Source organism: Podarcis muralis, chromosome 2 (genome assembly GCF_964188315.1).
Source record: "Podarcis muralis chromosome 2, rPodMur119.hap1.1, whole genome shotgun sequence".
Taxonomy (NCBI): Eukaryota; Metazoa; Chordata; class Lepidosauria; order Squamata; family Lacertidae; genus Podarcis; species Podarcis muralis.
The window spans coordinates 113,486,875-113,504,504 of NC_135656.1; the positions used below are offsets into that span (position 1 = coordinate 113,486,875).

Below are 17,630 nucleotides of genomic sequence, written 5' to 3' on the forward strand. Positions count from 1 at the left end.
GCTTGCGTACCAGATGGAGCTGGTAGACAGCTGTCCTGGACACAGAATTGACCTGCGCCTCCATAGACAGGTGTGAGTCCAGAATGGCTCCCAGGCTGCGCACCTGGTCCTTCAGGGGCACAGTTACTCCATTCAGGACCAGGGAGTCCTCCACACCTGCCCGCCTCCTGTCCCCCCAAAACAGTCTTGTCTTGTCAGGATTCAACCTCAGGAATCTAATCTAATCTAATCCGCAGGAATCTAATATTATCAAGATTTTTGACACCATTTTTCTGTGGGATAATTGACTGGGAACCCCTTTGGCCTTGCCTAACGCCATCTCAATGCTGAGCAAACCCAGTAGTTACGGTATGGAGATTTCTGGGCGCCAGGTTGGCAGGGGGCATCTTCATCGGGCAACCTGATTTTGTGTGCAGCAAAAGATGCATGCCTTTTGCTCCTGCGCTGTGGCACAGATCATGGGCACCTTGCTGGGCATCTTAGTCCTCCGTCACATCAGGCCAACCAAGTGGAGCTCACAGGCCACAGTTTAGAACCCCTGGCCTTAGTCCATGGTTAATACCATTTCCATTTTCACCTTGTGTGTTTCTCTTCTTTGCACACTGGGGCAAGTGAATTGTTGTCAGCGCAAGCTACAGCCAAGCAATGTTGTTGAGATCGTAGAATCGAAGGGACCCAAGGGTCATCTAGTCCAACCCCCGGCGTACGGACGTTCTGTCGTGGCAACCGCATCCCAGGTTTAAGGGGCTGTTTGGCGCCTAGCTTATATATCTGAGTTTCTAACACTGTTCCTGATAGAGGTCTTTGTGCATTGAATGGGAAGTGAGTGTCTTTGTGCAGGGTGGTGGGAAAGGCTTTTTGGGGGTTATAAAGTGTTGGGTCAGGAGAGGAAATGGGGAAGGCCGTAGGCCAGTAGCAGGACATCTGCTTTGCATGTAGAAGGTTCCAGGTTAAGTCTCCAGGAGAGTAAGGTAAGGTAAAGGTACCCCTGCCCGTACGGGCCAGTCGTGTCCGACTCTAGGGTTGCGCGCTCATCTCGCTCAAGAGGCCGTGAGCCAGCGCCGTCCAAAGACACTTCCGGGTCACGCGGCCAGCGTGACGAAGCTGCAGCTGGCGAGCCAGCACCAGCGCAGCACACGGAAACGCCGTTTACCTTCCCGCTATAAAGCGGTACCTATTTATCTACTTGCACTTAAGGGTGCTTTCGAACTGCTAGGTGGGCAGGAGCTGGGACCGAATGACGGGAGCTCACCCCATCGCGGGGATTCGAACCGCCGACCATACGATCAGCAAATCCTAGGCACTGAGGTTTTACCCACAGCGCCACCCGCGTCCCTTCTGTACTGTCCCCAAAAACCCAGAGAGCCAGGGTAGAAAATGCAGAGCTAGATAGGAACAATGGCCTAACTTGCCATAAGGCAAATGGAATCTGCTCCCAAAGTGGAAAGAGAAGCCTTTCAAATTATGGTAAATATTTGGCATCCTTCTGTCTCGGGAGACAGTGGAAGAGTGCGCCTTCGGGAGCGAAGTCGAAACTGTTGGAGAGTTACAGCGCCTGCTGTGGCTGTAGAGACTGATACGGGAGAGAGATGTTTTGTTGCAGCCGAGGCAGATGAAGGCGTCCGGTTTTGCTGTTACAAATGCACCATGGCATTTATTTTCTCTGCGCTCCTCCTAGGCGTCATTCCTCTGGCCGCTGCTATGGATGCATGGTCTGTCGTCTGCAAGGGATTCCCACATGGCGGGGTTGATGTCGCCAGCCTTTGGGTCACATTTGCAGACATCTTAGTATCGCAGAGTTGGTCCGCCAGTGGACCGCGTGCCTCAGGCCAGCTCCCCGCAGAGCACATCCCCGGGGGATCCTGCTATCTTCCATCCTGTGGACATTTCCAAGTCGGCGTCGCTGAGACAGGAGTGTAGATTTTGTAGCAGAGTGACTTTTTCTACTCCTTTGGGACCGGTTGAAGAGAACCAGTGTCCTTTGACATCTGTCCTTCTGTGCCGCAGTGAAGATAACTTCCTGTTTTACAATATCCAGGCTTCCAGGCAAGAAATTTAGGGTAGCTGAGGCAAACATTCCAAAGGGCTCAAATTACCTTCTTAGTTTGGCAGATGCCATGGACGGGATAGCAAGCTTCTGAGTCACACAGAAGCCTTCTTCAGATAAGGGCCAAGAAGCCTGCGGTGGGCATAACTGGAATATTTCACACGCCTTCACAAGGCTAGTCACAGCGCTATCTTGTTGTGCCAAAGGGTTTGGCAATATACTGTACTGTACTGGCAATATGCTGTACTGTAAGGGTGTGTGTAGGGACGCAGGTGGCGTTGGGGGTTAAACCACAGAGCCTAGGACTTGCTGATCAGAAGGTCGACGGTCCGAATTCCCGTGACGGGGTGAGCTCCCGTTGCTTGGTCCCAGCACCTGCCAACCTAGCAGTTCGAAAGCACGTCAAAGTGCAAGTAGATAAATAGGTACCGCTCCGGCGGGAAGGTAAACGGCATTTCCGTGCGCTGCTCTGGTTCGCCAGAAGTGGCTTAGTCATGCTACTGGAAGCTGTATGCAGGCTCCCTCGGCCAATAAAGCGAGATGAGCGCTGCAACCCCAGAGTCGGCCACGACTGGACCTAATGGTCAGGGGTCCCTTTACCTTTTAAGGGTGTGTGTGGAAGATAATTAAAAGTTCAGTTTCCCTATGCGTTAGTTAGCTCTCAAAACTGTTGTCAGCGGCTGTAATGCAGTTAAGATGGCTGAAAGGAGATTGTTCTACTACACACACCCTTTCTTCTTTCAGTAGCTCCTTCTGCTCAAGCAAGCCTTAATTTCTGAGGGTCATTTTTGCGAGGGAGGAGAGAGAAATAGAGAGCACCTCTCTCTGTGGCTTCCTTCCAAGCGCTGTTGTCACAGATTGCTCATTTATCCCTTGCTCCTAAGACTGGCCATTGCGGGGTTGAGATGGCATCATCATTCAAGGGACTGGATGCAAACCCACATCTGTAGTGGTAAGTGCAATAGTGTGCTTTTTTATGAGCTTTTGTTCCAGGATGATTGACATAGTGTGCACACAGGTGTGCTCTTATGGAGGTGGCAGCGAGGAATGCTTCGTCCCTAAGATCTGAGCATCCTTTATTCCAGTATCAACTGGCAGGCAGCCCATTTGAACCAGTTGTGGGTGGTGCCTCGCCCCCCCCCTGGGAGGCAAAGGGAGACCAAATGACTATCGGACTCAAAAAAAGCTGGCTTCGCCGGGTCAAGTTCATCCATTTTGTTGAATTAATTAAACTAAACAGTTCCAGTTGGATTTTGAATAAATGCAAATAATTGCTGCTGTTTTGAACTTGGTGTGTTGTTATCTTCCATAGGGGGCTGTGCAAACTACAATTCCGAATAATGCTTTTTATTAGGGTAGGGGGCACCGGGGGGCACGTTTATAGAACCAAGGTGGTGGTGGTTGGAAAAAAAATCAGAAACCACTGATTTAAACTTTGGCTGAGAGCGGAACTTGCCTTTCCCAGGAGGTTATCCATAGCTGCAACCTGAGCCTATTTTGGAACTATCTTCAGCTAGGGACAGTGGTATCAAAATGCTTTATTTGTTTTTTTCTTTTTAAAAGGGAAAAACATGGCTTGAAGCTCTTGGACCAGATGATCCTTGTGGTCCCTTCAAACTCTACAGTTCTATGATCCCAGAGATGCTGGAAAGGATGAATATTTGTTTTATACATTAGCCCAGTGTGTTTTGGCTCAAGTGAGCCTCCTTCAGCTGCTTATGTCTTGCCCTGTAAGGTCTCTTAAAACTGGATGGTCCTTGAGCAGCTTTCAAAGAAACAAGCGAGATAAGCCCCTGGAGAAAGCTCCCTGCAGCTGAAGTGTGTTGGGTTAATATCATTAATAGCTGATACGTCCTCTGTTTGAGGACCACATATATATGGAAAAGATTTTTGGGAACCGGGAGATGGAATAAAGGCATGCTTCATCCACTCCAGGCACCCATAAGTATTCATCCTGCAAAACAAAACAAATACAGTGGTACCTCGCAAGACGAATGCCTCGCAAGACAAAAAACCCGCAAGACGAAAGGGTTTTTGGTTTTTTGAGTTGCTTCGCAAGACGATTTTCCCTATGGGCTTGCTTCACAAGACGGAAACGTCTTGCAAGTTTGTTTCCTTTTTCTTAACACCGTTAATACAGTTGCGACTTGACTTCGAGGAGCAACTCATAGCACGCGGTGTGGTAGCCTTTTTTTGAGGTTTTTGAAGACTTTGGTGATTTTTGAAGCTTTTCCAAAACTTTTCCGACACCATGCTTCGCAAGACGAAAAAACTCGTGGAACGAATTAATTTCGTCTTGCGAGGCACCACTGTATCCCTTTGGACTAGCCTTATGATCCACTGGGTTCCTGTGCTGGGAGAAGGACAGAGAGCTTCACCCTCTCCCCACCATCTTCCTCCAGCCCACTTACTTGCCTTCACACAATTCCTTGTTGCCAGACTACAAGGCTGCTTTTCTCCTTTGGCGAGAAGTGGGGGGTGGCTGAGAAGTTTGCCGCCTAAGCAGAACAGGGTTAGGCTTGTACGGAGGCCAAGAACGTCTCTGTGGTTTTAATTGTTCTACTTTGACTCGTCCTTTCTTACATTAGAACATGCGACTTGAACAACCCCCAGTTTCGCTTAGATGCCTGTTTGGGCTGCCTATATTAATGCCTACGTTTCAAGCAGGATTGATGGAATGTTCTTACGTTCATTGTCAGCTGGCAATTGATTTTTGCTTTTCTGTTTGCTTAAAATTATTTTCCCTCCCGCTTCTTAAAACTGCAATCGTAAATAAAATCTTGGGGAGTGATTTTCACTTGTCAGCCAACACCCATGCATGGCTTTTTTTTGTAAATATATATTAATTTCATTAAAACTCTTTAGTCCTGCACCTTCCATCAATAGCTGGCTGTGGCTGATGGGAGTTGTAGTCCAATACAAGTTGGGGAAGGTTTTCTTAAGGAGAGCTGCTATGATGTGGTTAGAACAGGGATGGGAGCCCTCCAGATGTTGTAAAACCCCAGCTCCCATCAGCCCAAGCCCGTTTGGCCAATGGTCAGGGATGATGGGAGTTGTAGTCCAGCAGCAGACTGTAGGGCCACTCAAGTTCCCCATTCATGGGTTAGGTAGGATGTTGGACCAGGAATGGCCGCAAAGTTCTTGGCCAACCTATCTCACTGCCTGACCAGCCTCACAGTGTTGTTGTGAGGATGAAATGGGAAGAGGGAAGAAACTCTGAACTCTTTGGAAGAAAAGTGGAAAATAGAAATTACTCTTTAATAGTGAACGCAGGTGGTCAGATACCTATTGGTTTTTTTCGGGGAAGGGTCACATACGAATCAGAGAGCAGTTTTAGTTTCAGTTTCAAGTTTTGTTTATCATTGCATCTAGGGCTGGGGATTTAATCAGATTGCCTTGTTTAATAATATGATTGAGCAAATGATGGGTTAGGAAGAGTGAGTTTATTTTTATTTTTTGCTTAGTTATGCTATTTTAAAATGTGTGGTTTTTACTGAATTTTGTTTGAGTTGATTTTTTTATTTATAATTTAAGAGGATGCCTTGTTTAGCTGTCCGTTGCGGTCTATAATGTAGACTACTTCTGGTTTTTTTTGTTGTACTTGAGCGTTGTGATTTAAGATATGTTGTAAAACACTTAATGATTTTTGGAAAGTGGTGCGCAGTCTAAAAAAACAAACTTTTTTTTTTGCCTTGTACTATGTGGAAAATGGTTTCTTGAGCTTTGTTCTGTGAACTTCTAGTCATATTTTGAATTGTGGCAGGGTGGCAATGTGGATTTCATTGCATGTTTTAAAAAAATGTACTGCCCTTTTAAAATGCTCCCCACTGCAAAAGTATTTTGTAAATAAATGGTTAAGGATGTTTTCGCATCTCTAGGCACTTGTGTCCTAAAGTATTCTTTGCTCTGCAGTTTTAAGTTATATTGCTGCTGGTTGCTGTGTTTTATTTATTGGTTTAAAGCACTGTCTTGTTATATGAGTGTGGTTTTTTGGTCATAATTATTGTAAGGAAATAAAATGGAAAGCTTGGGTGACGTGCAATGCCCCTGACAAGCTTATAGTTTCCTGGAGGAAGGCATCACAGCCTGGATCATAGAATTGCAATCATAGAACCATAGAATTGTAGAGCTGGAATGGACCATGGGGTCATCTAGTCCAACCCCCTGCAATGAAGGAATCTTTTTGCCGAGTGTGGGGCTTGAACCCACAACCGTGAGATTAAAATTCTTCTGCTCTATTGAGTTATCCCAGGAGTCCTTCCACTAGGGCAGGCGTAGGCAAACTCGGCCCTCCAGATGTTTTGGGACTACAACTCCCATCTAACAGGACCAGTGGTCAGGGATGGTGGGAATTGTAGTCTCAAAAACATCTGGAGGGCCGAGTTTGCCTATGCCTGCACTCGGGGGTGAGAGAATCCACTGCCCTGATTAAGTAAAGAAATCTTAAATTATCTCCATTATCTGCTTTTAGGTGCTAGGCAATGACATTCATCTTCAGGCATATGGCTCTTAATTAGGGTCTTGTGGCATGGTTGCCATATATATCAGGGCACTTGTCCTCTTTATGTTATTGCAGGATGAGCACTTTTAGTCAAGTGGAAAGAACCCCCTTGGAAAGCAGTGGACTCCCCTTCCTTGGAGATTTTTAAGCGGCGGTTGGATAGCCATCTGTCAGGGATGTTTCTGTTCTGATTCCGGCATTGCAAGCGGCTGAGAAGTCAAATATCTTCTGCAATGTTGCCGATAAACCTCTGGTCGATGGCCTTTGGGGTCCCTTCCAACTTTACAATTTTGTGTTTCTAAGCTTTTTTAATCTTTCGGGTGTGTTTTAAGTTTTGTTAGTCGCTGTGGGAATTTTTGGTAGCAAGCAACAAAGAAATACAAGGCTAATGTTTGAATTTAACCCCATGACCTCTTTTGTGTCATCCAGCTTCTGTCTCTGTATTACCGCGTTTGCCTTCCCCGTCTCTTGTTTTCTTCCCACTATCAAGTGTGTGTGTGTGGAGTATCTAGATTGTAATCTCCTCCTGGCAGGGACCTCTCTCTTTCTGGTTTATGTTAATCCTGCAAAGTACAGTGGTACCTCGGGTTAATAACTTAATTTGTTCCGGAGGTCGGTTCTTTTTTTTAAAAAAATAACTTTTTAATTCAAAATTAAAACAAAACGTATTATCCAGAAACATATCATCCTTATTTCCCCCCATTTTTCTTCCCTCCCCCTCCCTCCCCCCAGAGAGCCCACCCCCCCACCCCCGACTTCCCTCAGTTCCAGTCTTTGATTTCTCTAAAAATGCTGTTTTCTGCATGTTACACAGTTGTATAGATCCTCAAACTATTTAGCTGATTATTATCAACAAAAAGTTAGTAAAAGTTTATTCAAAACCAGCCAAGGAGTCCAGTTTGCTTTGTTGCGTCTTCAAATACTTTGTAAAGGGTTCCCATTCGTCTTTAAAGTCACAGTTATCTGGACAGTCAAGGAGGAGGAGGTAACAGTGGCAATGGTGAGGTGGTCCCAGGATTTTGGCCACTCAATAAACATGGCCCAATGGGAAAATTTATGGAAGATCAATTGGAAATTCACAAATTGTTACACGATTAGAGAGAACGTTCAAAAAATGCAACATCAATGGTATTTAACACCATGGAAGCTTTCAAAAATGTATAAAAATGTATCAAGTAATTGTTGGAGATGCGGAGATTCAGGAACATTCTACCATATGTGGTGGATATGTAGGAAAATACAGGTATTCTGGGAGAGTATACATGCAGAACTGCAAAAAATGCTAAAGATCTCTTTCAATAAAAAACCAGAGGCCTATCTCCTGGGAATAACAGATTTGGATATTCCACAAAAGAGGAAGGGTATCTTTTTATATGCGACGGCGGCAGCAAGAGTTTTGATCGCAGCAAAATGGAAGAGTAATGAAATCTCCTCTATTCAAGATTGGATCCAAAAGCTGACAGAATATGCTGAATTAGATGGTTTATCAGAAAAAATAAAAAATAAATCAAAACAGGAATTAGTTTCAAAATGGGAGGTTTTTAAAGAATATCTGAAAAATAAATATAGTAGTTTAAATTCTGTTGCAGCATTCGAGGAACTTCAGTAATAGTTGCAAGGTAGATATAAGAAATTACATTTAATGAGAATAAGTTTAATTATGAAAAAAAGTGTATTGGCAATAAGTAATATAAATTTGAAGTATGGAATAGACGGGAGGTTGGGTCTTTAGTGTTAAGACCAATAGATGTTTTATTGTTTGCTAAGAATATTAAGTGTCGATGGTTATTTTTGTAATTTGTGTGTAATTTGGTATTTGTGTTTTTTGTTTGTTTGTTTGTTTTTGTATAAATAAAACAATAATTTTTTAAAAAAATAAAATAAAGTCACAGTTATCCTTGTCCCATAGCTTGTATGTCAGTTTTGCCAGTTCTGCATAGTCCATCAGTTTTTCTTGCCATGATTTGTTCTGGAGGTCCGTTCTTAACCTGAAACTGTTCTTAACCTGAGGTATCACTTTAGGTAATGGGGCCTCCCGCTGCCGCCGCGGCGTGATTTCTGTTCTCATCCTGAAGCAAAGTTCTTAACCCAAGGTACTATTTCTGGGTTAGCGGAGTCTGTAACCTGAACTGTCTGTAACCTTAAGCGTCTGTAACCCGAGGTACCACTGTATCATGTTGTTGGATGATGCTAAGTAGCATTCTCTGAGGCCACATCCACACCATTTATTTAAAGCACTGTTGTACCACTCAAAACATTCATGGCTTCCCCCAAAGAATTCTGGGAACTGTAGTTTCAGAATGCAGAGAGTTGTTGGGAGACCTCATTCTCCTCCCAGAGCTATAATCCCCAGAGTTCCCTGGGAAGACTGGTTGTTAAACTACTCTTGGAAGGAAATAGGGGTCTCCTAGCAACCAAAGCTCTCCATATGCTATTGGACTACAGCTCCAATCATCTCTGAGGGCTGCTGGGGTTGATGGGAGTTGTAGTTCAGGACATCTGGGGAAAACCAAGTTGGGGGAAGGCTGATAGGCTCTCTCCGGGAGTGGATCTCCAGGGTCCCGGCAGGTGGTGGGCAAAGACCCCTTTCCGCTTCCACAAAAGCCACTTCACTGGAAATTTCCAGGGATTTATTGTGGGGGTTTTGGTGTGCAAAACTTGCCCACGGGTCATGAGCAGCGTTAGAAACTCAGATAAAGAAGCTAGGTGCCAAATGGCTCCTTAAACCAGGGTTACGGTCGCCAAAACAGACGGCTTTTGGGTTCCTGAAATTCATTCTGATTGTGCACTTAACATATCACGGATAGAATTCTACATTCTATGTGGCATTAGTGTGAGAAAAGAGTCCCCCGGGCTTGCAGCTCCAGATGGTGGAGATGTCAAGCGTCATCCTGGCTCCCGGACATCTTCACTTGGTCGCAAAATGCACCTGGTAAATTTCAGACGCTGGCATGAGCCCACTCCCCATGAAGAAGACCTCTTGTTGCTTCCTGAAAGATCTGACGCATTGGCATGTCGCTGGGGTGTGTTGGTGCGTGTGTGCAGAAATCCCAGATCTGGAAACTGTCCAGCAGAGAAACCTCCAATTTAGGTCATATTATTATTGCTGCTGCTATTGGCAATTATTTGCTGCTAGCAGTGGTTAAGATGACTGTCATTAGCACCCAAAATCCTTTTCAACGCTCTTGGTGCTGAGCACCCCCCTCGCTCACAACCATCCTGGGAGGCAAAGTTATTAAGAGCCTTGGGTTGTTGTTTTTTCCAGTATCACTGAGGCAGGTAGAGCAGAAGGGAGGTTGTTGTTGTTGTTGTTTATTGAATTTATATACAGTGGTACCTCAGGTTAAGTACTTAATTCGTTCTGGAGGTCCATTCTTAACCTGAAACTGTTCTTAACCTGAAGCACCACTTTAGCTAATGGGGCCTCCTGCTGCCGCTGCAGCACAATTTCTGGTCTCATCCTGAAGCAAAGTTCTTAACCTGAATCACTATTTCTGGGTTAGCGGAGTCTGTAACCTGAAGCGTATGTACCGCTGTACCGCCCTATACCTGGAGCTCTCAGGGCTGCTCTGTTCTTAAAAAACTGCATTAAATGCCTGAGCTTTGACCAGTTTGTTTCCTGTGTTTTTTTTCCGGCGACCTGCTGCCTGGTATATAGTTGCATGAGCGCCAGGATGCTGTGGGGGTGTCCTTGCGCATTTTTATTTTTGAGCCGGAGGTTTGCAAGGAACGGGATTGGCTCCTTGAGAGGTTTACGTCAGGCCTGCCACCTGAGGTCCCTGTCTGGGGAAAGGGAGTGCGTGCACCATTATTGCGCTGTGCATGTCTGTGCTCTGAGGAATCCTGTGTTTACGTGCATGTGAATCGGAATTGCTCCCTTGATGCCCCAGCTGGCGAGCGCTGGCCTGGCATTTTTTGGCAAGTCCACAAAGCGTGCTTTCACGCTCTCCCCCCCCCCCCCCGCTCTCCCCTTGTGTAAAATGTGCCAGGGGATCTGGGAGCCAGGAGCACCCAGGGGCAGAGGCTGTTTGTTTGTTTGTTTACTCAGCCTTGTAAATCCACCTGTTATTAGAGACTAGGAACTTGAGTTTCAGTCCTGGCCCCAGTTGCATTCTCATTTGCGGCCTGCATAGAAACTGGCAATGGGATCGTTGAAAACAGTTGCTTTTTTCCTGCATTGCATTGGGTTTGATGAGGATTGCAGGATTGGACCTGGAATGCAGAGCAGGTTCCCTAAGTTTCTTTCATTCAGGTGGCCTCAAGAATTCAGCTTGTAAACTTGCTTGTCATTCGTTTAATTGGGGACTAGTTAGCGTGCTGGAACATTGGGGCACTCGAAACCAGAGCAGTTTAACTAAAGATCTGAATTCTAGAGTGCAGGAGAGTGATCTGTCAAACTTCAAATAACTCAGTAATGAACCTTATCAACTCCTTGGCAAGCTCGCAGATCCGTCCAAGGCGGAGAGGTAAAGGGCGAAAACAGGTTATTTATTGGGACGGTGTGATCTATGCAGCTGCTATTAAAGTTGCAAAACAATGAAGCATGGGAATGGAGCAATGGAGAACCTCTAAAATCACAGTGGAATATTAGTTCTGCCCAAGGCATGATTGGAAAAGATAGACATAATATTTTACGAGGACAGAAAGAAACACCATGGATCGAATAATTGCCACACACAGGTAAAGCAAGAATATAGTTTGAATGCTGCACCTGTAGATTTAGAAATCATTTAATGTGTCAATACGAATGGAAGTCGTTCATATTACAGTTGTTGTGGAAGGGATTGTCATTTTGACTGCAGTGCAATTGAAATTAATAAGAGTTAGGAATGCAGAAATAAAGTAAATCAAACCATCAATTCTAGCACTCAGAGGGCCATCTAAATTATATAATTTGGCATCTGAATGATTGGTACAGTGGTACCTTGGTTCTCGAACATAATCCGTTCCAGAAGTCTGTTTGACTTCCAAAATGTTCGAAAACTAAGGGGCAGCTTCTGATTTGCACAGGCGCCCTGGAATCGATAGCTGGCACCGGATGTTTGGCTTCCAAAAAATGTTCAGAAACTGGAACACTTACTTCTGGGTTTTCGGCGTTCGGGAGCCAAAATGTTCAAATACCAAGGCGTTTGAGAATCAAGGTTCTGCTGTATCGGTACAGTGGTACCTCGGGTTACATACGCGTCAGGTTACATACGCTTCAGGTTACAGACTCTGCTAACCCAGAAATAGTACCTCGGGTTAAGAACTTTGCTTCGAGATGAGAACAGAAATCGCACAGCGGCAGCGGGAGGCCCCATCAGCTAAAGTGTTGCTTCAGAGAGCCAGTGTGGTGTAGTGGTTAAGAGCGGTAGTCTCCTAATCTGGGGAACCGGCTTCAAGTCTCCGCTCCTCCACATGCAGCTGCTGGGTGACCTTGGGCCAGTCACACTTCTCTGGAGTCTCTCAGCCCCACTCACCTCACAGAGTGTTTGTTGTGGGGGAGGAAGGGAAAGGAGAATGTTAGCCGCTTTGAGACTCCTTAAAGGGAGTGAAAGGCGGGATATCAAATCCAAACTCCTCCTCTTCTTCTTCTTCTTCTTCTTCTTCTTCTTCTTCTTCTTCTTCTTCTTCAGGTTAAGAACAGTTTCAGGTTAAGAACAGACCTCCAGAACGAAATAAGTACTTAACCCGAGGTACCACTGTAATTGTATTATAATTTGGCATTGTTATAATGAGGCTATTATTGGATTATTGTAATTGAAAATGAATATATTTATTTCTAGAGTGCAATGCATGCGTTGCTTGGGGGCAGGCTGTTCATGTGTTTGCATGGCGAGCCTCGGATCTGGCCTGCTGGGGCTTTTCCACTGTCATCAAAGACCTTGTTAAGCTTGGACACAAGGACGCTGCCTTGTACTGTGCCGACCTAGTTCAGAACTGTCAGTCCTGACTGATAGAGGTTATTCAGGGGTTTCAGACAAAGGTCTCTAAACCTGGGGCTTTGGCACACAAAGTGAATGCTCTCCCACCGAGCTGCAACCTCTCTGTGCCCTTGCGTTTTCTTGTGTTTTTCTTTCTTTCTTCTAAACTTATGTGACTAGGCAGAGTCATAGCTGTCAACTTGCAGATTTGAAAATAAGGGACCAGCGGCCTCAAAAATAAGGGATCAGCAGCCAAAATAAGGGATTTTGCTTAACGTGTACAGAAATCCGGCACTGATGGAGCCATGCTGCTTTGGCTGCCACTGACTGTGTTTTGCAGGGGGGTTGGACTAGATGATCCTAAGGGTCTACAACTCCCACCAAAGAAGAGGGGCAGACAAAACTGATGAACGACGTCAAGATGGCAAAGCTTACAGGCAGAATTAGAAACCAGGAAGAGGACCTCTTTAATAAAGAGTGAGGAAAGTTTATAATTTAGTTGAAAAGCTATCGTAAAGAGTTACATACATTGGTAGGATTGACAGAAAACTTGTAGTAAAAATTTGAACTATGGATGGACAAATGATTTATAAAAATAGAGTTATGAAAGGGATGCAGAGGGGGAAATCACGACATTAAGATGCTGCACTGGTTGGAGGGGATGCTAAGCAGCACATCGGGGCTGCAGTCGTCCTGGGGTGAGGAGTTCCATCGGCCCTTCCACGCCCGGGGGGGGGGAGGGAGAGAGACTCTCGCCCACGCTGCCCGTGAGCCCAGTATGAGGCGGTTGCGGTGCCGCTGAAGCGCCACCCTTCTGCATCCCTCCCCATCCCCTCTTCCTCTTCCCTCAGGTTGCCTCCTCAGCCACCGCCACTGCCGCCACCTCCGGCTTCCCCTGGCAATGCGGTGGATGTCTCGCAAGAGGGGGGCTGTCTGCCCACCCACCACCACCCGTCTCCTCATGACGCGCCCCTGAGGGGGAAAAGGGAGAGATGGAGACACGGCAGCTCGTGCGCACGCTCTCTCTCGCGGCGGAGGACCCCGAGCCGCTGCTTCCCTCCTGAGCATGAAACCCGGGAAATTTAAAGGACATCATCAATAAGGGACAGCAGCGGGACACGGCACTGGGATAAGGGAGTTTCCTGCCAAATAAGGGACGGTTGACAGCTGTGGGCAGAGTGCATTGCCTTCTGTTCCCTGACAGACACGTGTTGACAATCTGCTGTAAAGCGGCATGATCCGCCCTCCCTCCCTCCCTTGTGTGCCCTCGAGATCTGCACTTGGTTGGGCATGGAAAGAGGAGGAGACAAAAGTTACGTTTTGTCAGTATACCGGAAGGAGCGTCTCCACCCCCATTGTTCTGCCCGGACGCTGAGGTCCAGCGCCGAGGGCCTTCTGGCGGTTCCCTCATTGCAAGAAGCAAAGCTACAGGGAACCAGGCAGAGGGCCTTCTCAGTAGTGGCGCCCGCCCTGTGGAACGCCCTCCCATCAGATGTCAAAGAGATAAACAACTACCTGACATTCAGAAGACATCTTAAGGCAGCCCTGTTCAGGGAAGTCTTTAATGTATGACATATTAGTGTATTTTTGGTCTTTGTGGAAGCCGCCCAGAGTGGCTGGGGAAGCCCAGCCAGATGGGTGGGATACAAATAATAAATTATTATTATTATTATTATTATTATTTATTAATTATATACATTGCGCAAACAGGGCTGGCACAGCGTTTGATGCAACCCGCAATGCCTTAACGGCCAAAGGCTGGGGTTCGAGACGTGTCTTCAGCATACGGCTGTGCGGTGGGAATGCCAGAAGGCTGCAAATTTAGGGGCTGCCACAGCCTTCTAACAAATCTCCAGATTGGTGAGGTGAGGAAAAGGAAGGAATCTTTCCTTTTGCACGAGAGGAAGTCTTTCGACTCATGTAATGGCTTTCTTGGAGTCGGCCCATTAATGTGTCCTCTGTTCTACTCTTCCTGTGAGTGATAGAATTATAGAATTTTGGCGGTGGAAGGGTCTGCAAGAGTCATCGAGTCCACCCCCTGGAATTCAGGAATCGCAGCCAGGGAATCCCAGACTGCCCTCTTTCCGCCTTTCTTACAGATGCCCCTATTGAATCTCTGCTTCTCCGAAAGCTCCTTGAGAAATTTTAGTTTATCAAGAAGCAGCCCACAAATAAAAAAATTAGTGTTCAGATTTGTCTACCTTGGCTCCCCCCAGCTGGGTACCCTCCAGATGTTTTTGGCAGAAGATGTGGTTCAAAGCATCAGGAGGTCACCAGGTGTCTAAGGCCAAGACTGGAGTTAACTCTTTATTAGAAAAAAGCCAGTCTTCCCAGACTAATGAAGAGCATAGCAGCTCATCCTCAGTAGGTCTGGCCCCATGAATCAGTTGCTGAGGCTGAAGGTCTCCCCACAGCCGTCTAAAAGTTGCCGCCTCTCCAGGGTTTTCCCCCAGCAATCGGAGACTGTGCCTACATGCAACCAACCTCTCCTCTGCTCTTTTCATGCCTCTCTTGGTCCTGGGAAACCAGAGGGGAGGAGAGCTTGTTGCAGCAGGATGGGGAGACTCACCTCTGCCTCTTGACCTCCTCTGCTGCTTCTGATTCTGGAATTCTTTCTGCCACTGACTCCCCCCACTCACTATGCCCTGGTACCTCCCCAGCTTCAGACACCACCACCTCCCAGTCTTCTCCCTCTGACCACTCATCGTTGTCCCACCATCTCTCCCCGGGCTCTGGGCTTTCCCGCCCCTGGTGGTTCCTCAGCTGGTTCCTCCCATCATTCCTCTGCGTCCACCCAGCCCGTGACTTTACGCTGGGGGAAGGCTGCTTTTTGCGATGGTTTGCTCTGTTCCCAAGATCTCAGGCCTCTATTCCTCTCTGGAGCCCTCAGTGGCAGTTGTGAACGTAACTTAAGTGCAGAAGCTTTGGTCCCCAACACTTCTTTCTTTCTTTCTTTCTTTCTTTCTTTCGTTCTCTCTCTCTCTCTCTCTCTCTCTCTCTCTCTCTTGCATCTGGCCATAAATCCTGAGCTGGGACTCACAGGGAAAGGCCAGGCCTCTGTCTGCGCTCAGGAATTGGATTGGGCAAGTTTGGTGGAGGAACGAGCTGCTCCGCACTTTGTGTGTGTTCCTCTTCCAAACTGCCTCATTAACATGATCATGAGAGTACAAATCAGTTAACATCTGCCCGCGGTATCTCATTTCTGGCAAGTGTCTCTGTCTCTTTACCAATCTTAATCCTTTAAAAAAGAAAGGGAAAAAAAGGAAAGAAATGTGTTTGGAAAATGGAAGACGCGAAGCCCAGGATCCCAGTTGTTGTTGTTATTCTTCTTGGGCCACTTGTAGTGGTGAAGAGCGGTGGACTCGTAATCTGGGGAACCGGGTTTGTGTCTCCGCTCCTCCACATGCAGCTGCTGGGTGACCTTGGGCCAGTCACACTTCTCTGAAGTCTCTCAGCCTCACTCACCTCACAGAGTGTTTGTTGTGGGGGAGGAAGGGAAAGGAGAATGTCAGCCGCTTTGAGACTCCTTCAGGTAGTGCTAAAGCAGGATATCAAATTCAAACTCTTCTTCTTCTTCTCTCTAAGAACTCCAAGGGTCCTTGCCTGTCCCTACACCTTTTTTTTTTTTTTTTTTTTGCATTCTGTGCCTTTCTGAGAACAGTTGTTTTAGCGGGGAAGTGAGAGAGTTCCAGTTACTGGCAGGGTGTCTCCAAAAAGGGGTTCATGGCGGTACTGGAATCTGCAGTACTAGCCTCTGAATTCAAAGCCCCATTAAATTCAGTGGGGCTTAACCTCAAGTAAATGTGGGTTGTGGCCTTCTCCCAGCAGGGTGAGCTCCATATTGTTTTGTTTTGTTTATTATTATTATTATTATTATTATTATTATTGACTTAAGAAAATTATACAGACAGCAAAACGAAGAAACCTAAATGAACATTGCCTTCTACCGATAAGAACATTGCCTTCTACCGATAAGAAATAATAATAATGATTACAATAATGTGGTTCTCCTGTGTAGTATCCACCAGTAACATCTCGAGTTCTTCCTGTTGTGGTCCTGGTAGATGCCTAGGTGAACATGGCTGCCTTGTTCTCTGCCCTTTGCTTCTCTGGACAACCTGCTCCTGAGCATTTGCTGTTTCCATACTTCTTCTTGTTGGGAAAGATGGAGGGCCCAAGGAGAAGGGGACGACAGAGGACAAGATGGGTGGACAGTGTTCTCAAAGCTACAAACATGAGTCTGACCAAACCGTGGGAGGCAGTGGAAGACAGGAGTGCCTGGCGTGCTCTGGTCCAGGGGGTCACGAAAAGACGGACACGACTAAATGACTAAACAATAGTTCTTCTTTGGCAATCACTCGTAGCCAAGTAAGATTTTCTTCCATAAACACGGTTTTAACAATGTGTCCGTAAGTGATTGTGGAGGCCACTTCTGGATCCACACGTCCTTCCACAGTGAGGACCTAGGTTTCCAGGCAGGAGTTGATCACGGTGTGGATTTGCCAAGCGTGACTTCCACTTAGCACATTTCTCCCTTGCGTCCTGAGTTCGAGTGTCTTCACAGCCCATGACCCCTTTGGTAAAGGCTGTTCTCCAACTGGAGCTCTCGCAGGCCAGTGTTTCCCAGTTGTTGGTGTTTATACTACATTTTTTTAGATTTGCCTTGAGAGAGTCTTAAAACCTCTTCTGTTGACCACCAGCATTACGCTTTCCATTTTTAAGTTCGGAATAGAGTTGTTGCTTCGGAAGAGGATAACCAGGCATCCGCACAACATGACTAGTCCAATGAAGAAAGGGAACCCTGGGGGTCATCTAGTCCAACCCCCTTGCAATGCACCCATGGCAGATGGCGATCCAATTTCTGCTTTAAAACCTCCCAATGGAGTCTGTTCCACTGTTGAATTGCTCTTACTTGCAATTACGCCCCCAGTAGTATTGGCACAGAGTAGTAGCAATTCCGCCCCCAGTAGTATTGGCACAGAGCTGCACGCTGCAGTTTCACAACTGATTTATCCATGCCGCCTGGCAGTGGTTCACGCTGGAATATGTTTGCCAGAGACAAAAGCACCTGCCCTTTGTTCCACAGAAGATATGTGAGACTGAATCAAAGGCACATGCGTTTGCCGCTGTCCCCTAGACATGGGCTCAGTGTGTCTCTGTTGCCATTTCCCAAGAGCGT

At 46.5% G+C, this 17,630-nt stretch overlaps 1 protein-coding gene across 3 annotated transcripts in view; it reads left to right on the top strand.

Moving 5' to 3' along the window:
- Positions 1-17,630, top strand: part of AGPAT1 (1-acylglycerol-3-phosphate O-acyltransferase 1) — a 42,499-nt gene that overhangs the window by 5,175 nt on the left and 19,694 nt on the right. The window contains exon 1 of one of the 3 annotated variants that reach the window (XM_028720476.2): positions 2,963-2,999. The exons of the other annotated variants lie outside the window; for them this stretch is intronic. Within the exon in view, the coding sequence (XP_028576309.1) occupies positions 2,978-2,999 (22 nt within the window). The 5' untranslated portion in view covers positions 2,963-2,977. Of the gene's footprint in view, positions 1-2,962; positions 3,000-17,630 lie in introns of those variants that run through there. 3 annotated transcript variants of the gene reach the window in all.